Source organism: Oxyura jamaicensis, chromosome 9, assembly GCF_011077185.1.
Source record: "Oxyura jamaicensis isolate SHBP4307 breed ruddy duck chromosome 9, BPBGC_Ojam_1.0, whole genome shotgun sequence".
Classification (NCBI taxonomy): Eukaryota; Metazoa; Chordata; class Aves; order Anseriformes; family Anatidae; genus Oxyura; species Oxyura jamaicensis.
The window spans coordinates 23,557,497-23,580,143 of NC_048901.1; the positions used below are offsets into that span (position 1 = coordinate 23,557,497).

Sequence of the window (22,647 nt, forward strand, 5' to 3'; positions counted from 1 at the left end):
TGCAGGTTTTGCAGCCCCTGCCGTGCAGAGGCTGCCGGGAGGACTGCGGCCCAGCCCTGCAGAGCCCGGCTGCTGCTGAGCCGGGTGTTCTCGCTTCTCCTTCCGCTTGTCTTTGCTGACTACCCAAACCCAGCGAGGTGACAGCTGGGCCTTTGTCAGCTCTTCTACTTAGCGACCTTCAGAGCTCTGTCAGATGACTTCTTCACTCGCTCATGAAGCATTTCCTATTCTTTTATCAGATTTTTTTCTTTGCTCTTTTTCTCTTGGTGCAGTACCTCATTCTGCAGGTGCCAGCAGCCGGCTGAAGCATACCGCTGCCGCTTCCCCTTCAGTCCTTCCCGCCAGTGAGGTAACTGTAACACCTCCTGCCCTCTTCACGTACACCCAGATGCACGTGTGCAGGGCCCGTCTCAGACCCCCAGGTCTCTGCTTCTGGATTTAGGAGGAATGCAACAACTCTCGCACTGGCACAGGCCCGCTGAGCACCTGCTGGATCATATCCTTTGCTGTTCCTGGCCTGCTTGCAAGAGAGGCAGCGCCTGGAGGATGCCAGCTCAGTGAGGGCAGTGGCAGGGCTCCCTCCACTCTCCCAGTCCCTTCCCCATGCTGCAAAAGCAGTCTGTGACCGCTGCTGCCCGCTGCCTAAGGACTGTATTCCCAGTTCCCCGTGACTCCCATGACTGAGCCGCGTTCCTCGCTGGCAGGGCCGTTGGGCAGCTTTGCTTTTCTGTGTTTCTTGGCGTTACCTCCCACATCCCAGAGGCTGCACGGCAAGGAACTCAAGGTGACTTGTGCTGTAGTTCTGTCTCCTCCTGCTGGCCTGCCTTCCCTTTGGATTGCTTTCGCCTCGTGCTGTGTGTTGGACGCTGTCAGGGTGCGCCCTGTAGCGCAACTAAGGAATAATGCAGTGCATTAAAGCGTAACCAACCCCTGAATCCTGCACGTATTCAACAGCTCGGCACCCTGAAGAAGCACCAAGCAGCAGTCCGGTGTGTCAGCCCAGCTAGCGCTCCTTTGGAGCCCTTCTTGGTCAAGACGAGCCCCAGCAGCAGTGATGAGAAGTTTGAAGTGCTGTAAACGTGCAGGTGGCTAAGTACAGAAGCATGAAGGCTCCTTGAGAGCCAGCAGGTCCCTTCCTGGTGCGTGGTGCTGTTACTAGAGAGAAGTCTTCGTTACGGGATGTTCGGGCTCAGTGTCAAGGGAAATGAAGCCGAAAAGAACGCTCGGTGCTCGCAGGCGCTGTGAGGTGAGGAGCAGCGGTGATAACGTGGGCTTCATTAACACAGCTCTCAGCACGTCCGTCATAAGGCAAGATAACGAAGAACTTATTAATGCAGAACGAAATTAGCACGGAATCGATGTTTGTAACGTCTGCCTTCAAGAAAAAACGTGGAACACTTCAAAGTCTTCCAGAGGGAAGTGAGATGGGTGAGTTTTGATGAACAACCCAACCAGCCACCTCCCTTCTCCCGAGCTGCCTGCGGTTTCAGACGCCCCTGGCTGCGCGGTCGCTTGGGGCTTGTTCTTTTCCACTCCTGTATCAGCAGAACTGTTTTTAGCATTCGTTGTGCCTGTTCCATAAACAGCTTCCCAAGGTCCTGGCCGTGCCTCTGCGTGCCTGTGGAGCGCGGATGTCAGCGAGACTGAAAATCCACCAGAGGGTGGGTTTGGGGCCAGGAATGGTTTTTTCCCCTGGTCATCAGCCGAGTGCTCGTCCAACTCCCGTTCTGGCAGCTCCCCTGAAAAGCGTGTTTTGAACATCAGGCGCTGCTGTTTGTTCCAGGACACAATTCCACTTCCAACAGAACGTACAAACATCCTGTTGGCTCCTGGGATGAGCACCGTTTCCAAGGCAAGCCTCTTAAGACAATTCTAAAAGGGATACATCAAAGGGGAACCTCGTAAAAATTCCCCCCAGTCTAAAATAAACCTGTGCACGAAGCCCTGGGTAGGATGTTGGTGTGGGGAGGGTTTTGTGTTGCTTCCTCCTTGTCAGAGAACCTGTAACCTTAGGGTTTGTTCTTGACAAACCTATTTATAAAGCATTTGATGCTCACCCATGTAAATGCAGAGGGCTTTGTGTTGATTTAGGAAGGATCCCTCCGGCAGAGCGCCTTGCTGCTTTCTCTCCCTTCGGTTCTCTGCCTGGCTGCTGCCGCCTGCACGCGTGCAGGTAAGACAGAATGACTGCAATTGTGCTGCCCGGAAATATTACGCCGTTCCCGAATGTCGTCCCACCAGGAACGTGATTCTTCAAATGCTTTGTTTACAAAATGCATATAAATTACTCCCCCAGGCGTGTTTTCAGCGGTTCGTTGGGTTACCTGTGGCACAGAGAGGAGGTTTCTGTACCAAGGGTTTGGGACGTGTCACACATTTTGCTCTCTGGCTCATTTCTCCCTAGACGGGCGCACCCAGGGTGCACGAGTGCCTCTCGTTATGCCCACCCACGGCGATTTTTTTACCAGGAAAAGGCTGTGGCTATGCAGCTGTTTCTGTGTATAAATACCCAATGCCATTCCACATTTCTGGCTGTCGCCACGCTTGTTTTGGCTCTGCTGGCAGGCTCCACAGGGAGAGCGGTGCAGAAATGGCCGCGGCGCCCGGCGCCCGGGCACCGGGGGCCCGTTGGCAGCCGCGGTATCACTGAAAGGGCTGCAAGAGCCACCAAAAATGTCAGCAGGTTCAGCGAAGTTGTGGAAACAAGCAAAGCTTTTGGTTCCCTTCTTGATGGCTTTTTAATGTTTGTATTTTATTAAAACCTGGCGATACCAAACCTGACACAGGTTTTTATGCTAACCACCTGTAGCAAAAAGAGGAACAGGCGCAGAACTGCCGGAGAGCCAGACGTTAAAGGTGTAATTTGCCCTGAGCTCCCTGTCACGTTTCTACCTCGAGTCATCTTCTGGATGAATATTTCGTCACCCAGGTAGAGCTGCCGGGGAGTTACTTTATTGGGTCCCTTTGAAAGGTGAGGTGGTACTCCTCGTAAAAGAAACAACCTGCGTGCACCAACTGCTTCCTAAGCACTGCTGAAACAACCAGAACAGAGCACGGGTTCTTCTTGTAATCGGTTTAATTACCAGAAACCTGTGATGCTGAAGCAGTGAGACACATTATGGAAACGGGTGGGTTTCTAACCTGGTTTTAGGTGGAAGCAGGGGTATTTATTGAAATACCAGCAGGGGAATATCACGTGTTTTGTCATGGCTACCTTGGCTTTGCTCCCACAGCTTTGATTTACCCGTTCACCAAACTGCTCTTCCTGAAATCACTGCGTCCCGTGGAAGGGGAAGGCAGTTCGTGGGCATCAGGAGCGGGGAAGTTCAGATGTAGCCCTGATCAAGCTCTCTGGGGCTTTTTGCTTACACGTCTTGTTCTGGCATTCTGGGGAGCCTCTTAGTTGGAAATGAAACGAAACATCCTTAAAGCAGCCCTTTTGTCCAGAAAAGCAGCCTTTTTGTCTAGAAAGGCAACGCGTGCATTCGGTTTAGTTCGTCTTGTTTTGCTCTCGGGCTCGTGCGTGCTCCTCCTGGACTAACTTGGTTTCCACATCCAAGTTCCTGTAGCCCTTTAAGGTGAGGGTCATTCTCAGTGTTTATTTTGCAGATTTTCTGCTTTCCGTAACGGGGCAGATTAAAAATAGCCAAGATTCGGTCAAAAGGCCGAGCAAGGCAGACTGATCGGGTTTCAAACTACTGAGCTGGCGCGCGCACCGAGGGCCGGATTGGCTCCGGGTTCTTGTTTTGCCGTGCGGCTGCCGGAGCCGCCTGTAACGCCAGTCGCTTTCTGAGCGAGGTCCAGCTCGGGCTCACCCCGACCAAGTCGCTGTTCTCAAAAAGCAGGGACTTCATGCAGTGCCCCGCTACCTGCCGGGGCACCGAATAGCTCCCAGGCTGCCGTCTGCCTGCAGGAGCCCCCCCGAGGTCAGCGATGCTCTGAGCAGCAGCTTAGGCAGCGGGTGCTGTGCTCCGGGTACCGAGAGCACAGAGCCCCCGAAACGTCCAGCTTCCTCATCCAAACCGCTTCTGAAGTTGCCTCTTAGAGCTTTCTTTACCGAGCTTTTTGCAGGTTGGGCTCCCTTTTGTCTCCCCTTCTCTCCCTTCCCAAAGCGATCTCACTTTCCTTTGGCTGCAGCGCCGCACCAGGATGCTGGCTCCCAGATCCTCACTCTTCTACACCCTGCGCGTCTGCCAGGCTTTTCCCCCGCCGTTTCCTGTTGGTATTTTATTTTTCTCTATTTAGGTTAGCTTCTGTCACACCCACAGCATTCCCAAATCCACTTTTATCCTTTTTTGCTCGGTGTTGGCACCATCTCCTTCAAGCGTCCTCAGCGCGCTGGGATTCTTCCCGACGCTGTTTTCCCCCTCGCTGTGTCTGTCTCACCGCCAGCCGCCCAGCAGCAGCCCACTTGCTGGTGCGCAGAGCCTGGGCTCCGGCAGCTTCCTGCTCAAAATTCTTTGCTCGCGTTTTTTCTCCTCATCTGTCGAGAGGCTTCAAGTAGGGGATTTTTTCACTTGGTTCTGCGATCCTGCTTTCCCCCAGCCCCTCCCCTTGCTACGTATCCCTTCTCAAAGCAGAGACTGCGCTGCCATCCTGCAGCTTTGCCACCCTGCCCTACAGAGGTGACCCTTTCCCTGGGAGGGTCGAGAAGGCTTAGGCATGGTTCAGGTCTGGAGTACAGCACGCGGAGCCAAGCCTGAGCTAGCACCTCACGTGGGCCTTGGGCAGGGTTCTGCTGGGCTCTGGGGTGAGAGGATGAGAGGGGCGCTTAGGGGAGGGGATGATGAGCTGTGCTGGCACCAGTTTTTCTTGCAGTCCTGTGTGGATATCCGCAAGTAAACGCTGAAGCTGTCAGACTTGGATTTCAGTTCAGAAAGCTCCAGAGAGTCGAGGGAGATTGGCAAGTCGTCGGCATGAAGATCACAGCTGATTTAAGTGAGCTTCAGCCCCAATCCTTCCCTTGGACAACCGTTGTGAAACTCTCTGAAAATAACAGGTGGGATGGGAGTGATTCTGTGAAAAGGATCCAGATGGGATAATTAGCAGCAGGAGGAAGAGAGTGCCATTAAAGCGGGCACGGTTTCAAGGAAGCAGTGCTGGCAGCGGTGGGAAGTTCCTGGCAGAGAAGCCGGGAGGTGGCGGGGCACACACCGGCGGTGCGCAGCTCAGGCCCTGCCGCCTTATCGGGGTCACCCCCAGTCGCTCTGCTCCTCAGCCTCCTTGGGCTCCGTTTTCCTTCACAGCACCTGCGCGTTTGGAAATTCTACCTGGAAATACATCTGCTTGTTGATGCCTCTCAGCAAACCTGCTGCTGCTCCGCCAGCCGGGTCTGCTTTCCCCCGCCTCCAGCTGTCCCCGCGGGCCGTAAGCACAACGAGCGGCTCGGTGCGGTGCCAGCGCTCCGCAGGGAAGGCGTTGGTGTCCCCAGGAGCCACGAGGGAGAACGTGGTGAGCCTGGGGAAGCCTCGGGAGAGCCGGCAGCGCTCGCGGTGCTCAGCGGGGTGCTGCTCGTGCCCTGCTCCCCGCCAGGCTCTGCTAGCGGAGCCCGTCTGCGGGACGGGCCCGTCAGAGAATTCCTTGTCAGGAAGGAAACACTGGAGCCGGGGCACGGCACCAGTTCTAGAATCGGAGCGGGCATCAAGTGCCAAAGAGTTTGGGAGAAAAAATACAGAAAAATAGAAGCCAAAAGCTGAGTGACAGCAGAAGAAAGATTTCCGAGCAGCCCTTTTTGCTGAGAAAATAATCCTGATGTGCCAACTTCCAGCTCTATGCCTCAGAGGCCGGCAGCTAACTGAATCAGAGGAACACAAGCCGTTTGTTCGCCAGAGGCAGGTGCTGCACGGGGTTCTGAAAGAGCAGCAGTGAGATAAGCTCCCTGTTAGCCTTGTTAACGTGGTTCGGACAGAACTGCCGCACCGACCTTTGCTGCTGATAAAAATCTGCGCAGTATCGTTCTTCTCACGAGATGCATCATGGGCTGCAGGGCTGAAAGGAGGGCATCCAAAAGATGAGGAACGTTTCCTCAAGTAAAGGGTGCACAGCTGCGCCGAGCAGGTGACGGCAGAAGAAAAACGTCTCTGCAGTTGGCCTGGAAGGAGCTTTGCAGTCTGCTCTGGCCTTGCACACCTCGAGGACGCCGGGGGAGATGGCTGGGGGCCTGCCCCTTCGCTTGGCTCCCAAAACGCCCGCTTGCTCCAGGCCTCACGTTCGAGGTGAGGGCAACTCACGGGTCTTCAGTCAGGGTGCACGCACCCCAGCTTTCAGCTCAGGACGTGAGAAGCGTGCAGAAAGCCTCGGGGAATGCTCCCAGCCCTCCCACAGCAAGGCAGCAAGGTCTGCCTTCGCTCGGGACACGGGGGGCTGCCGGGGTGCTGCCAGCACGGCCTCACTGCTGCCAATCCAAAGCACGGCCGGTCCTTCCCATTACCGGGCTTCACCAAGCTGCAAAACATCTGAAAGCTGCTTTTCTTTAGAAACGTTGGCTTAGGCTTAGTTCAATTTCTGGTGAACCTCGTGGAAGTGAAAGGTTGAATGTTTCCGGGAACTTCCCAAAGCCCGAGCCGCCGTTGCGTAAGTGGCTTTGCTGCGCGTGCTCCCGCTAGCAGGTACGTGCTTCCTGCCGTCCCGAGGCTCACCGTGAAATCCGGAAACTTCAGGCTGGGTCCCTGTCATACACAAACACGCTGAGCAATACAAAAGGCTTGGAATCAGAGGTGCGCTGTGTTATCTCTTCAGACCAGGAGCTTTTTCAAGGAGGCTCTAATGCAAGAGCAGAATAACTTCCAGTTGCGTCTTTGAAGTTTTTTAGTGTGATATCGTGGGCGTTAAACCCATGCTGCGGCCGCTCTTAAAAACAGGGAGGAATTGCAAAGTGAAGCAGTAACAAGAAGGGGCTGTTTGAACGTTGGCTCAGTCCCAGCTCACAGCATAAGCTGGTTTGGTGCGGTGTGGCAGTAAACCAGCTCAGGGCTGTAGCTCTGCGTCTGGTGCTGCTGAAATGCCTCGGTTTGGGTGTACCACGGGGCGAGGATGTGTAAGGGTACAGAAACCACGGAAGCGATGACTCCGACGTATGCTTCCGTGTTGTTCCGGGAGCGCGTCTGTGGTCGGAGCCGATGAAGACTCAGCGCGTCTCCAGCAGACCCTCGGATCTTACCTGCGGGTACTTGATTTTTGGCGGTTTGGTTTTTTTTGGGTGTTTTCATTTGGCAATGTCACTAAATTCCAGTGGCTAACACGCAGGAAGGGGGGGGGTCATTGAAACACCGACGTTCCAGCAGCACGGGGCTTCAGCACCAAATCGTTTGGCTGAATGATTTCATGTGCCGGGCCCTCGTTCCTCCCTTTATCCAGGGATGAAAATAGCCCGAAACCCACTTGACCTTCTGCCTTGGTAATAAGTGCCCTTAACAACCCCTTGGCCTAATGAGCTAGGGAAACAAAATTACTGTGCAGTATGATGGTTAATTAAGTTGAGTTTCAAGAAACTGTCCTTTAAGCTCTCGTTTCCAGCTCCCTGGTTTTAGCTTTCCTTGTCCTAACCTCATTGCCCGTTACCATCGGGCTCGGTAAGCCACGAAGAGCTGGTCACGATGAGGAGAACTTTAATTCCTGAACCGCATACAGTTCTAGAGGGAGGAAATAACAGCGTCCAGGCACTTGTTTCCCCTCACTGGAGGCCTGATTTGTGCCTTCCCTTCTCTCAGAGGCACTGCTTCCAGCGTTCACGTGGAGAAGTGGCACTAGAGGATGAACATGCACTGGCCCCTGTATTTATGAATGGTGACTGGCTGCCTTCCTACTTAACAAAATCCCTGTCTCTGGGTCTGTGCTGTTTAATTAAGCCTTCTGTACAACTGCTCGCTGACAGCTCTTTCCACCTGGGGAGGTTCGTGTGTTCTTCCTGAAGAGGAAGTTTTAATTTTGATGCGTTCTCCGTACGTAATGGTGCCTGGTAAGTACCCAGCTGGAGAGATGAAAGAGCAGAGGCAAGGAAGGAAAGAGCAGAGGCAAGGAATCCCGAGTTAAAGACTTTCTGTAGCAGCAGAGATGGAGCTGAGTGGCTGAAGCCGTTCTTTTCCTCCTCGGTTTCTCATCTACCAAAAGGTTGCCAAATCTCTGCTCTCTCTGTAGCACGTTGCACTCCTAGAGCCATCTAGGCGGGAGAAGACCTTCAAGACCATCAAGTCCCCCCAGCCCTCAGCCTGGGTCCATACGGTGGCCTTCTCACACCCGAGGCGAGGAGAGAACAGAAGCCAAAGATCCGTAGTTGCATTTAAACGGAGCTCATTGGATCTCCACGTCGTTATCTTCACAAATTGTGATTTCCACACACGTGGCCAAAGGAGAACGTCAGCGGGCGCGTGGTGAATCGCTTACAGGATGGCACGGCCACGCTTTCCTCGTTAACTGTTTGTGAGCGCTGCTTGGTGCAGCTTTTGAAGAGGCAGTGGGGGCTCCCGTCAATGCGGCTGGAACGAATTGCCGTGCTGTCATCTCTCCATTCATCTCCCGAGTCCCTGAGCGAGCGGCACGGCACAACGCGTCCACGGGTCTTGGGTTAACCCTTAGGCTCTGCGCCTGCAGATGGGATTTTTTTCACAGCAAGATTCTTTATCTTAATTCTTACCTTTCTCATCCCAGTATCCGATGTGCCTGGGGCTAAATTATTCATGTGATTTCTTGACACAGAGTGAAAGCTTAAGGGTCGCTTCCACCGTTAGGCAAATCCGGGTTGGTCCGAGCCTCGGCGGGGCAGCACCTGGCCGGTGGGCATCATGGGGCAGCGCCTGGCCGCAGCTCTTCTGCCGTGCACGAGTCCCTGCCCTGCTGCCTGCTGCTGCAGCTCTGCGTGCTCCTGGGACCTCTGAGGCGCTTTGTGCCCGCGGTAAGCACGACGTGGCGGTACTGGAAAACGGAGGTGTCCTGGGTGCGGCTCTGGTCGTGCACCGCCAGGCCGCAGCGCCTCGTGGTGGCCCCGTGGTCTCGCTCCTGGCACCCAGGAGCACCCTGTGGGTGCTGCCTCGAGCACGGCCCCTGCTCGGGGACAGCTGCCCCTGGTGAAGGAGGGGGGGGCAAAACGGTAAGAAAGGCAGCGTCTTGTTCCTGAACACTGTTCTCCAGGTGAACTGGGTTGCTTTGACTACTTCTTTTTTATAGGGTAAGAATCTAAAATAGATGATAAATTTCTGACCGGATGGTGGAATTTTGGTAAAATTATAAGCAAAAATCTTCCTGGTCTCCTGCGTAAGGAGCTAATTCGTGGAGTGTTTCAGCCCAGGCTGAATCTCTCTAATTCTTGTGATGACTCCTGCTTGGCAGAAGGTGATCGCTTTAAGTCAGGAGAGACCATTTAGACTGAAATATTCCTCGGCGCTCACTCTTGCTTAGCTGGGAGAGAGAGAACAATGTCATAGAAAGCAGAAAGCCTCTTGCTATTTAGTTGCCTAATAGGCTATAAATACATTTTGCGCTAAACTGAAGCAGCAGAATGAGAGGCTTTGGGTAAAACTGATCCTCCATAAAGCATCATACGTCCTACTGCGACTTGAAAAGCATCTGCACAGAAATACCTGGAGAAATCCTCTGGAGCAGCCTTAAGGCACCCTAATAGCTGACGAAGGCATCCATTTCGGCGTCGGTGCCGATGCAGGGTTACAGTCACCAAGCCCTGAACACAATTTTCTCCGGGGTTGCACCAAACAGCCGTCGTTTTGCACAGCTTTTTTTTTTTTTTTTCCTCCTCCTGTGTCGAACTTGATGAGCTCAGTAAAATACCGAACGCCGTAGTTTGGGGATCAAAGAAGCGTTCGCTGCCTAGCTTGCAAAAGGAGCACTTCAATACCCCCCTAAAGGTAGTTGGTTTCATGATATTTCAGACATTATTTCCAGCGTTCTCTCTGCTTCTGCTGCTGCTGGGTTTTATGCCCACATAAAAAATAAAAAGAAGAAAATTGATCCACCGTCGCTTAGATCTGATGATAGGAATACAAGAAAACGTCTCAGTTCTTCTGGGCTGGATGAAATTCTTTCTGGCAGGTCTTCAGCAAGCGCAGTCCCTGCTGGTGTAGCTGTATCACTGTCCCTATTGAGTAATCCCTTCTGACCATAAATTGCAGTTTGGGACCCAGACTTTCCTGCAGCGTGAACTGCTGGGAGACGGGCGCTTTCATTTAAAACCTTTTTTAAAATTGTTTTTGCTTTAATATTTGGTTGCTTCTATGTTCATAGCGGCAACCAGTTATCAGAAAATTCAGGCAAAGTCTTGACGTTCCTACTTCATTTTAATAACTCATTCTGGCATTTCTGGCAGCGTTCCCCTGGCCCGATCATGCCTTCTGGCAAGTGCAGATACTATCCGTGTGCCAAATGGTAATGCCCCTTAGATACGGCCAAGTGGATGTGGCAGATGTAATTGTGGGTCTCTCGTGTCCCTGCCTGCGCATCTCCCAGGGTGTGTGAAACACAGCCCCTTTACCACAAGCTTCAGCTCCGTATCCTGTAGGACTAGCAGGAGCGTTACCAAATGACAGCTTTGGCTGGGGCTAATGTTCAGCTTAATTTCCAGACTAATTTTAATTTTTCTCCTAAAAAGGGCATGAATAATAACAGCCTTTCCAGCACGGTTAGGATTCAGAACTTGTGTCTGCTCGTATGCCATTTGGGTCCGGATGCGTTTCCTCTTATTAGGGTAATAGCTCCTCGCACTGCTCTTAATAGATTTACTGAGCGTCGCTGCTTGGTGCGTGCGTGCAGTTGTCTGAAGACCCAGAACAAATCTTCTGCTTTTTATGACAACCAAATGGTCAACCAAAACAATAAAATAAAATCAACCCCCCCTTGCTTGGGCGGCATGTCATCCTGCTGAGTTACCTGGGAACGTTCTCACCAAGCAGTACTCAGGTCCTCCAGATTCCAGATGTCAGACGAGATAATCGTAACGCTCCCCCTGCTTTGATTAAATTCATCTCTTAATTAGACGCCCCGATTGGGAAGGCCTCCTTGTGGCTCTGCCGACGCCGGTGTCACCTCCGACAAAGCCCTCCCTGCCCCGAGTCGTGTTCCTTCGCTGGAGAGTGAGAGACTGCTTGGCTCTACCGCCCGGAGTATGGCTTGGTAATTTTAATTAATCAAAATTATTCCTTTTTAAAAAAACGTGCACGTATTTTGCTGTCCCTTCCCCCACAGGAAGACAGAAAATGACCGTTTTGCTTTCATCCTCACCTCTTCTGATCCACGCCCTGGACTGAGGAGCCCCACAACCCGAAGCCTCCCCGTGACTAACGGAGGGGGAGTGGGCGGCAGAGCAGAACACGAAATTTCTACATCACGTTTTGTTGCCTTGCTGCTGGCTCGAGGACGTTTAAATCAGTCTATTGAAGAAGTGAGTGACAAGCGCTCTCAGGGAAGAAGCTCAAACGCACAAAGCCGTAAATCATCGCCACTTCTCGTGGTTATTTGGGCTCTTTCTGTTCGGTGCTGCGGCTGTTTGCACTGCTCGTGGCCATACGTCCCCCCGCAGCCTGGGCCAGAGGAGATGGAGCTCTCCGTGCCCGAAGCATGAAGTCCGAGCGAAGCTCCGCAGCAGATGGCCTTTTCTTCCCGTTTCGTGGACGCCAGTTCTCGCTGGGCAATTCATTATTTTCTACAGCGGGAGCAGCTGTGGAGTACTGTAATTATGGATTTCGTGTGTCTCTGACAATCCGGGGCGAATGCTGATGTGAACTTCGTGCATCTCCTCGGAATCGGGTTAATTTTCTCGTGCTGATGGAGCTGCTGATGAGCTCAAGATGTTTGCGAGGCTAATACTTTTCCTGCTACAGAAATATAACGGTGCAGTGGGTGGGGTGCTGGGTCCCGTCCAACCTCCTGGGAGAGATTCCTGAGCCCTGCAACGTTTCGGAAGCGGGCTTTTGTTACCAGCCTTGCTTAAACCTGCGAGCTCGGCTTTCCTGGGATCCGGACTGATCAATAGCAAACCATTTGCTTGGATGGTTCCTTTGGAGAAAAAGACACCTTGAAATAGAAACGATAGGCCAATCGTACCGAAAGCGAGGTTATGGGAAAATGTTATTCCTGAGTCCCTTTCGACCCCTTCGTTCTTTAAATAGCTCCTGGCTTTAGAGGGCAAAACGTTCGTCCCAGCACCGCTGGTAGATCTTGCATTATCCTCTCGAGAGCAGATTATGTTTTGCCATCATGTTTTCCTCTCGAATGGCTATTAATAGCTCCGTGTCCTTTTTCCAAGGGGTTTGCCTTAGCAAAATTCCCCTGACTTCAGAGGAGCTATTTGTGGTTCGTGCTGATGAAGGAGACATCGGCCCCGAGCGTGGTGTGCGAGACACCGGATTCGGGCCTTGTGTCCCTACGTTTCCCTGCCCTCCGGTAAGGGGCACGCCTGGGTCTGGGGCAGAATTCTTGGATCTCCTTCAGCCACCACCAACCTCTCCTGCGTGGCCACGTGAGCGGGCTGAGGGGCTGTTTTGCCTGCAGTGAGCACAGCTCCCATCACCAGGGGCACAAAAAATACCCTCTCACCACTTCCTTCCTGTCGTGAGCGCCCAGCAGAGGACCGAGGTGTCACAAAACACCTCTTGGAGCTTTCTGCCCGGGTAGCTCGATGTGGAAAGAAGGTGAAGTGGGAGTAAAGGTGCTGGGCGTTGTTTAAAGCAGCAGGAATCTGCCCGTGAAGCCGGCCTGAAGCGGGGTGAGATGTAAGGTAAGGGCACGCTTTGAAAAGTGAGCTGTGGGGCAGGTTGTTGCGGGGTTGGGTTTGAAGAAGTAAGCCCAGAAACATGTATATAAGAGTGTGCGGAATGTGAAATCCCAAGTGGGGTCAGGACATAGTTCACATTCCTCTGGTGGAAATCGTTTCCATGACCATAAAACGATTGAGCGCGGAGCGGAGCGAGTGAGAGGCACGCGGCGGTGGCGGTGGCGCACCCGCTGGGGCTTCCCCAGGAGCTCCCAGCTCACCTGGTGGGCCGGAGGGATGCTGGTGATGCACCTTGGTCGTGGAAATCTCTCTGAAACGTTCAGTCTGCGTGGGATGCAGCATCCCAGTTCACACGGAAGGCTCTGGGTTCCCAACGCTGTGTCTGGGCTGACGCTGTATCAGTGGCGCGGAGGCTTTTGAGCACGGGCGTGCTGCCTGCAGTGAGCAAAGGAACGTTTGCTCCTCGGACTGGAGTTGCCACAAACCAAATGAACGTCTCCACGAACCCTGAGAGAACCGCCTCACTCTCTGTGCCTTACAAATCTTGCTGCTTTCTCATCCTTAGAAATCAAGTGGTCTTTCATTCCGTTATTTAGGCACTGAAGTTGAACAAACTGCTCTGTTCTGCTTCTCTTCCTTTATCCCGTTTTAAAAGGAGCCCCTACATTTACCCTGTCCAGATGGTGCCTGGCCATCCTCTGCGTTTTGAAGATAGAGGTTGGTAAGGAACTTGTTCCAGCCAGCCACCTGTAGCTGAATTAATCCCGTCCGGCCCAGCCAGCTGGAAAGTGCCTGATCTTGATGAACACTTCCCAACGTGTTCGTCCCTGGTCTGTCTTGAGATTGTAGGTACCTGCCTTTGATGTAAACTGCCACTTGAATGCAGCAAGGTAAAGGTAGCGAGTCCTGCAGCCAAAAACATGACCCGTTTTCATAGGGTCACAGACCTGCTGAGCGCCTGCTGTCCCAATTCCTGCACTTGGGCACGGGGCACTTGGGTCGCTGCCCTGGGAGCGGATCTCCCCTGGGCGCTGCTCCTGCTGCACCTCCGAGCTCTCGTCACGAGGTCCCTGCGTTGCTGTGCTGACCCCTGGATGCGACGGGGCGAGCAGGTCGGCGATCCCGGCTGTGAGACGTGCTGAGCCTGCAGGAGGGGATGAAGGCCACCGAGGATGTAACGATTTATGGAGGTGCTTCTCTTTCACACACCCCGTGTTCGGCTTTGCTACACGAGGTGCATCCTGCCCGCCTCTTGGTGTTGCTTTACGAGGGTTGTGCTGAACGTGGGGGTGTCAGGATTAATCTGGGGGCAGAAGCCGTTCAGTTCCAGTAGGCAGGAACAGCAATGGCAGCCAGCAAAGGTAGGTGCTGGCTGTGTGCCATTTCTGAAATCTGCAGCCCAAGAGAAGTTGATGCAGGGGCTCTGCTGCCATTTTCTTCAGTTCCTGAGCCTGGAAGGCCCCCTCGAACCCACCCTGGGTGGCTGTGTAAGGAGACGTCTTCGGGGAGCGCCGCCTGCCTTCCGAGGGGCTTTGTGAAGCTTGTAATTAACCATTTCAGACCTTTCCCACGTCCGAGGGAGCTCCCAGGAGGATGCACTTCGGGAAAGCCGAGCAAATGTTAGCAGGTGGTTAGCGTAAGTTATAAAAATGAAGTACCTGCAACACGTAGGCCCCGTCAGTTAAGAAACGTGGGCAAATGGGGCAGTTAGGGAGGGATGCCAGGCGCTTGGCAGGGTCGGGTTCCTGCACCGTGAGGGATTTCAGCACCTCCTGATGGGATCCTTGTTTTGTGCAGGCTTTTTTTTTTTAGTAACTAGAGAAAAATGTGTTGGTTTTTCTGGTGAATAAGCTCTGCAAGTATATTGCCTTGCAGGTACACAGCATAAACCCGTAGCTTTCCGTGGCCGAATGAAATAGCGTAAAATCTATGGAGCTGTTAAAGTCAGCCTGGAGGAGGGAGCTTCAGAGGGAAAGCAGCCCCGCAGAGGATGCTGCATTCTCAGCTTTATAAAAGAGCCAGGGAAATCTTACTCTTCTGTTTCTCGTGGTTTTTATTAAGCATGAGCTGCCCCAGCTGCTGTGGGCACAGAGCCCCTGCGAGAGCAGGACCACGTTTTCACTGCATTTTCTCAAAATTGTGGTTTAATCCTAAGGGGGTGGCAGGCAGCAGCCTCTGGCCCTGCTGCAGTGCCGGTGAGCTCGGGCTGCAGGAGTCTGGTGGTGCCTGTCCGTCCCGCTGCCGTCCCAGTGGTTTCCCAGCGGCTCCTCTCCAGCTGCCCCCTGACTGCCTGGGCTGCGGCACCTCGGGGACGGGAGCTTTCGATGCCCTGCGCACGGCCAGCGGTGGGCGCGTCTGCACTCGGGGGCACGGGATGGGTTCCACGAAGTGCGTGCAAAGCCTCAAACCCTCCTTCGCTCTCTGCTCTTTAAAACTGCTGCAGTGGGAGAGCCCAAAATGCCCCCGTGCAGCATAAAAGCTCTCCTGGAAGGAACATGAGCTGTCAAGGCCTGTGTACAGCGCCTCTTTTGGCCTGCCCTGGGAAGGAAACACCGAGGAAGCTGTAACGGCGACTGCGTGGTGCTCGTGGGGAGAGCTCCGCTGGTTTCCTTGCAATCATTTCATTCGTCTCACGTGGCTTCGCTGCAGATAAATTGAACACAACTTCAGTGATATTGTAAGGTTGTAATTTAATCAGCAATTGACTTTGGAAAACTAAAAAAACCAGGAGAGCGTGCTGCTGGGCAGGGACAACTTGTGGCTGGTCCCTGGACTAATCAAACCTTCTTACCATTTATTTTGCTCTCCTGCCTGGGAGCTGCCAGGAAAGCCGGAGCAGGGGGCAGCAGCCTTCGCTGCGTGCCTCCAGTCCAGGTGGGTTTGTATCGCTGCCGGAAAGCCAGAAAGGCGGACAGGAGCTCCTGGTGCTCACTGCCCTGCGCGGTTCTGCATGAGCCTGCCTAACGTTGGTACAACCATGCCACCTTGTGTTAATTCGTTGGCTTGTGGCTTTGAGCAGCCACAGAAAAAAATTAGGAATAATTTTCTGTGTTGGGGTGTATATCTGTAGGTGGGTTTTTAGTGCTGTTAAAGATTTATTTGGGGCTCCCTGTCCTAACCTGGTTATGTATCAAGAGCGGGGGAAGAGACTGCTGTTGAGCATCTGGTAGTGGAGTTGGTAGTACTGGGGGTATTTTGTTGTGAGGAGTCACATTTAAAATGCTTTAAAATAAATTGTAAAAAACGTTATGGATACGCACGAAGCTTTTCAAAAAGAAAAGGTTCTGATGAAACCTTTGCTTCTTTTCTCCGTAGTCAGCAGCAGAATACGTGAAGTCCCGGCTGCCTGAAGTCCTGAAGCAGCATCTTCAGGACTATGAGAAGGACAAGGAGAACAGCGTGCTGTCTTACCAAACCATCCTGGAACAGCAGATTTTATCGATCGATCGAGAAATGCTGGAAAAACTGACTGTATCCTACGATGAAGCAGGTATGGTTTTACTTCTTCCTCTTACTGAAAACAAGTTGCTGCTTCCAGCCTTCCTTCAGACGAGCAGGGCTTGTGCTGGCAAATTGAACATTGTCCGTAGAGGCTTGAGGTGCTTCAGTGAAACATTTTTCTCTTCAAATCAGGTTAATTTAAGAGAAATTTTCCCCTTGGGTGATTTGCATACTAAATAGCTGCAAGGGCAGTTCTGGCACCAGCACTTGGTGTAACGTACAGGTGTTGGTGGGCTCGCCGTGCGTCTTGTATCGCCTCTGGGACTTGTTGTGCGGCCAAGGCACAACATACAGCTTGGAAGGATTTTGAAGCCTGTTAAAATGTTCCTAACTGCACGTCCTGCACGCCACTGGGTTCTTCACAACTAATTTTGGACTTGCCTAGCCAAGAGCGTACTGGGTAGTCCCAGAATCCAGTTTTTGCCTGTGACGTGATGGGTGCGGGCAGTCGAAAACAGACAACTGGTAGAGTGTCGGGGGCATTTTCGTAGTGCAGTTACCCGGTTCTTCGGTGTTGATATTTGTGTCTTGATGGTCTAGATATCTGGGGGCTTTCTGAGGTACAGCTAACACTTACTACTAGGAAAAAAAGTGTTGTTGCTTCTTTTTCCTACAAAAAGAGCAGTTAAAAGTTTTACCACACAATTAATATTCGTGGTAGCGAGCGGATTTTCTCAGTCCCTGGTACTTTCTTGTTTTGTTTTCCCTTGGCCATGGCTGGCCCCACAGTGCCCTTTGGGAACCGTTCTGAGCATAATTCGAGGTTTTTCTTCCAGCTGTTTTAGCCAGAAGCCTAAATCTCGTAACCAGGTTTGTCATCCCCTTTAGCTCATGTCTGCCAGATACCCCTCCAAGTGGAGCACGGTGTTTGACCCTTGCTAGATGGCACTGCTAAAATCACCATCGTCTGAGTTCATCGTCCCTGGCCCTCATCGTCCCTGGTCCTCATCGTCCCTGGTCCAGCTCTGGAAAGCCAAGCACCAACAAGCCTGTGTTATTGTCTCCTGTGACTTTGTACTTAGGCTGTAGTGGCCTGAACTGCTTAAAATGCTCGAAGCACTTACCAACTTTGTGCAGACTCCTACTCAGACTCCCACGCGCTATCAGGAGCATTCTCTTAAGCTACTTTGATCTCAAATGCTCAAGCAACTTAAAATGCCATTAGCAGACCATGCTCTGGGTACTTACAGGCCTGTGAGCTTTGGTAACTCGAAGTAATTACAGTGCTCTCGTCCTTTATCAACCACGCTGGCGCTCTCCCCCAGTAAATAAGCCTGATTCTCTTAAACCGCTTTGATCTCGGGAGCCCTCGAGCAGCTCACAGTGCCATTTGCAGCCTGCTCGCGTGCTCCTGTGCTTCAGGAGCTCGGAGTCGTGTGAGTTCGTGAAGGACAGCGTGGTTAAAAGATGGGCAAGGGTTATCTCTTCCATCAGGTACCTCCTGTTTTTAATGGTGCATAACAAGTAAGCTTTGGAAGTTGTTGCTTTCCGCTGCTTCTGATTATATTTCTAACGGAGGATTTATCAGCCCAACGGCTCCTGCAGATCGCTTTCAGTCACGCTGATTCGGTCGCTTTATTCCTCTCGTCGCTTTGACTGATAGACCTTTGTTAGGAAGGGAAGGATACAGCGGAGAAAATGGCCAGCTCCTGTCAGAAGAAGGCATTGTTCTTCACTGAAAACTGCGTGTTTGTGCAGAGCAAACAACCACAAAGCTGCTCCAAACGCACGCTGGGGTTTTGTATCTTACAATAAAACAATGGTGTAGAAATTAGGAGCTAGACAAATACCGAGTTCAGAGGGGTCTCGACGTACATGCACGTCCCAGCCAGCGAGCGCGCCCCGCTGCAAATAAAAAGCCCGACTTTGAGCTGGCTGATGGCCCAAAGGCACACTGCCGGGCCGTACGTAGGTGCTGCAGTTACCGCTGCGCTCGAGGGAAAAGCACTTCTCAGATGGGTCTGGGCTCATTTCTCCTGTTATTGTCCTCGCTCCCTCATGTCATAGGTCGCAAACGCCTTTTCTGTCTGTAGGATTCCTCTGCATGCATTCGCCAGGCGAACACAGAGCTGCACGAAAAGCCCTGGGCTGTTGGTACAGCTGTGCGTGTTACTTGGGCCGTGGCAGCACAGCGTGCGGCATTAATAACGGTGCGGCTTCGGGGGGCTCGACGTCGTAGCGCCTCCTGTAAATCTTCCCTGTCAGGAGCTCGGTGTCCCAAAGCTGCCAAACACGGCGAGTTCAGCTAAAAATAGTCAAATGTTGACAAGATTTGTAGTGAAGTTTGACTAAGAAAGCTTTGTAAGATGAAAGCAGGCCCAGCGTGACAGATGGGTACAAATCCTCTCCTAATCTCTAAATCCCTTGGTTTAAAAAGTGCCGTTCTTGGCTCGCTGAGGCTGGCTTCGCTTTGTGCAAGGCTGTTTTCTCTTGCTGAAGCGTTGTTGGATGCAAATCCTGTTCCACCTATCTACAGCATCTCCCTGTCTGGGGCGGTCAGCCACTGCTGCGCAAATGAAATTTTGGGATGTTTGTAGGCACTTTTGGCGCTGAACTCTTGCGTGGCAGTTGGCTCCAGCCTGCCAGGGGACCCGCCGCTACGTCTGTGCTGTGCTGCGATGGAGGGCCGCTCTCCCCAGCGCCCTGTCGAAGTGAAGTTCCATTGCTGGGCGACAAAAAAGAAGATGAATTTCATTTTCCCTTGCCATGAAGCACTCGTGAGAGATGTTGCTATTTAGGCACAGTACCCAGCCCCAAACCGTTGCCTGAGCTGTGTTTCCCAGCACGTCCCTCGTACCCTGGGGCCGCCTGCACCAAGGGGGCTGCTGCTCCGCACGTCCTGCCAGGGGGCACCAGGAGCTCCTACGTGGCCACCAGGAGCTCCTACGTGGCCGTCACCAGGCCTGAGCCTCGCTCTAACGAAGCTGCCTGGGGGATTTGAGCAGAGGACGGAGGTGGGGAAGGATGCGGCTGCTCCACACCTGCCTGGGGGAGCCAGACCCTCCTGCAGCCCAACGCCGGAGCCAGGCACGGCACCGACAGCCGGCTCCAGCAGCGTGCGGGCGCTGCTCCTCCTGCCCGTGGAGCTGAGGGCCTCGGCCAAACCCACAGCAAGGGGGCACGGGCTCCTGGCAGGGCTGGCGCTGTGCTGGGGCTCGCAAAGGGCAGGAGCGGTCTGTCCAAAGGGAGCCAGGGAATCCGTCTGTGCAGACAGGAGCACAAACAGCTGTCCCTGCAGCCCTTGTCACGGCTAGCTCCATTTCCAGGCCTTTGCTCACCTTTTCCTCCCCTAGCCACCTTTCAGTGCTGCTGAGTAAGTGAAATTGCTCCTGTCAGCAGTTTGGTTCTGTAAAGAGGGGTTTTACGCTAGCAGATCACATCCCAGGTGGCCCGAACGCTCCCATCTTAGCAACAGAATTTATTTTCTGCTGAGATGAAACGCGTCCGTTAGCGCCACGGCGTGCTGCAGGCCCTCTGCATGAGGTGGGCTCTGTGCTCTGCCTGCACCCAACGTGCCCGCGTGCTGTGCCAGCAGCCACATGCTCCTCCCAGGCACGTAGGGATTGTTTGAGCACCAAATGAGTGGAAAATGAAGTCAATTGACTCCTGCTCGGCCTCTGTTCCTGTGCCTTGCAGGAGACCAGGCTGGGTTTCTGCACCTCCTGGTTGCTGGTGCAAGCAGCCCTGGGCGTAAATCCAGGGCTCGGGGTTCGTTCTGGCTTCAGCACCTGCAAGGAGACGCAGCCCGGCGCGGGTCTGCCCAGGTCCCGTCCCAGGAGCCTTGGCTGCTTCTGGCAGGTGGGCAGAAAAGCAAAAATCCCCCAGGTTAAACTTCACCCCGACAGGTGAACGTGCGAGCACAAAAACGGGAGCTGTAAAGAAGCTGCCGGGAAGGGAAAAGCCAGAAGCGAGGCCTCTGGGGAACAAAAGGCGCGTCCAGGCGAAGGATGGCTGTCCAAGTGGCGCTGGTATTACCTCCCGAGCTGTCACTGGGCCTGCTGCGTGAGCGCCGTTTCCCAGCGCTGCAGCAAGCTGGTACATTTATTTTCTGATTTGTTGCAAAGCCACTGCCACAGCAGCCGCGTACCTAACACGGCTCAAACGTGTCGGGGACAACTCTTGCTGTGCCGGCGGCGTTCTTCCGACACAGAGGAAAGCACCGTGGCCTGCAGGCCACCGCAGTTGTTTGCTTTCTCTGCAGCTCAGCTTGGAGTTTCAATGATTTTTTCGGTGTTTAATCTCGAGAACACGATCTGAAACAACTCGTTTCCCTCAGCCGCCGGTCGCTGCCGTGGGAGCTCAGCCCTGTGCCTTCTCCGAGGAGCACGGTAAGAATTGTTACCCCGTGGAGCCGGGGGATTACCGCTGACTTCATCCGGTCTCTGCGGCCTGACGTGTGGGAGATTAAACGGGGTCTTCATGAAATTTTGTGGCAGCTACAAGAGGGTCTGAATTACTTGGGAGCTGACATTCAGCGGACAGCCTGGTACCCGAAGGACGTGGGTGGCGTGAATTCCACGGGCAGCCTGATGCCTTTGTGAGATGGTATTGCTGCTAAAAGGCACACCTGGAACTCAGTCACCTCCCTGCGTGGCAGCAGGAATCGTGCAAAGCTCTGTGCAGCCCTGGAGGCTTGCAGTGGCTCCAGGCGATGTGACGGAACCGGGGACAACTCTCAATGAAGTGGACGGTACCCGTATCCTACCGGAAAGCCGTGATCGCTTTTGTTTGTATCAAATGTTTGATCCTGCTCTTCCCGCGGAACAGTTCGGTACTGTTCTCGTCAGGGAATGCCTTTGTCTTGCCCAGTGAAAGCCTCACAGCTTCGTCCTGAGCGCTCCAGATTCACACGAATGATTTTTGCTGCTGATGACGCCAGGTTTGGGGAAGGCTCCTGGCACCCCTCTTTTTACGAATTTCTCCTCCTGATGTATTCAGCCGCTGAGCGTGGTGCAGAGGTGAAACTAAATACCGCAGCAATGCCAAGAAGTGGACTTGAGAACTGCAATAGCGATTCATCCCTCCTGCACTGGGGTGAATTTTCACAAGGACAAGGAATTCATCGTGCTGCGAAGTGGGGGGGCTCCCCGCCGCCTCCGTGCATCGATGGGGCAGCGGCGGAGCGGCTGGAGAGGCAGCCCTGGGGGGTCCAGTTTGCTGTAATTCACTCCTGTGACCTGGCACACACAGCTTCCTTCCAGCTGCTGCTCTCCTGCCTGGAAAACGCTTGGAGGGATTTTAACAAAGCGGAGCCGAGCGTCCACGGGGGTCTCGGAGCACACCCCGGGCACTGCAGGCGATGAGCCTGGTGTGCTCGGGGAGAGAGCACCGAGTGCTGGGCACCGACACGGCTTGGTGGAGAGAACAGGACAGAGCTGAACGGGAACACAAGGCAGATCCCTGGTGTTTCAAACGCCAAATGTCCAAGTGGCGTTGTGCAGGCGGGTGGGGATCGTCTCAGGAGGGGAGTTAAGCTGTGATCGTAGAGGCGGAACGTGAAGTGATTCTGTGTGGTGGTGGGAATGCTGTTTCTTCTAACCCGTCTTAAAATACGTCATTCTTTTAATCGTAGGAAAAAGACGTTATGCTGGGATGATTAACAAACTATGAGGCCTCGCGTTTTTCAGAGAGGTTATTTTTAGGGCTGTGCTTCACAGCGCAGATTTTTGCAGCACGATTCATTTAACCGCGCGACGAGGCAGGCACCGCTCGCTCGGAGGAAATGCCGGCACCAAGGGGCTCAAGGACAAACGGCTGCGTGGTCGCTGGTCTGCTCGGCCCCGTCTGCCTGGTGAGAACTTTGAAGAGAGTCGGGCACCCTAAAAATGCACATTGGGTTTTGAGGGGCGCTGTGAGTGGTGGCATTTGTGTCACTGCCGGGAACTGGGCAGAAGGGCGGTACTTCGGAGCTCACAGTAGCGTTTCCTCTAATCCCCGGGCCTTTTGCTAAAAGCAATTGTAAACGATGTAAACGCTTGAATGACCTCTAAAGGAGCAGCGGGCGAAGGAGTGCTAATGAGCACAATTAGCTTGGCCTGCCGCAACATCCTTGACGAAGGCTGGATGCCGTCGGAGAGGCCAGAACCGCGCGACGGAGTCAGACGGCAGCCGGGGAGGCGCCTGGCTTGCTGCGGGGAGCAGCCCACCCCGGCACGAGGCTCTGCCTGTGCTGAGGGCGGGCGCTGTCACCTCCCTGCCTTAGCACGGCCACTGAGTACCGCGGGCTCTGCCCTCGGAGCAGCGCCGTTCCCAGCGTGCGAGCGCGGGGCCCAGCAGCGCTGGCATGGGCGGCCCGCCCGCAGGAGCCCTGTCCGGGGTTCCCGGGGTCCCCTCCTCAGCCAGGGCAGCCCTCGAGCAGGTACCGAGCCCCGCGGGGCTCCTTGGGTGACACTGGGGCCGAGTTCCTGGGTCCTGTTGTTATAAATCAA

General features: G+C 53.7%; 1 protein-coding gene across 3 annotated transcripts in view; it reads left to right on the forward strand.

Annotated features, from left to right (window-relative positions):
- The window catches only part of PPM1L (protein phosphatase, Mg2+/Mn2+ dependent 1L), a 66,360-nt gene that overhangs the window by 38,098 nt on the left and 5,615 nt on the right, over positions 1-22,647 (forward strand). For all 3 annotated transcript variants that reach the window (XM_035334098.1, XM_035334099.1, XM_035334100.1), the window contains exon 2: positions 16,034-16,208. In XM_035334098.1, coding sequence (XP_035189989.1) covers positions 16,034-16,208 — 175 coding nt within the window. The remainder of the gene's footprint in view (positions 1-16,033; positions 16,209-22,647) is intronic.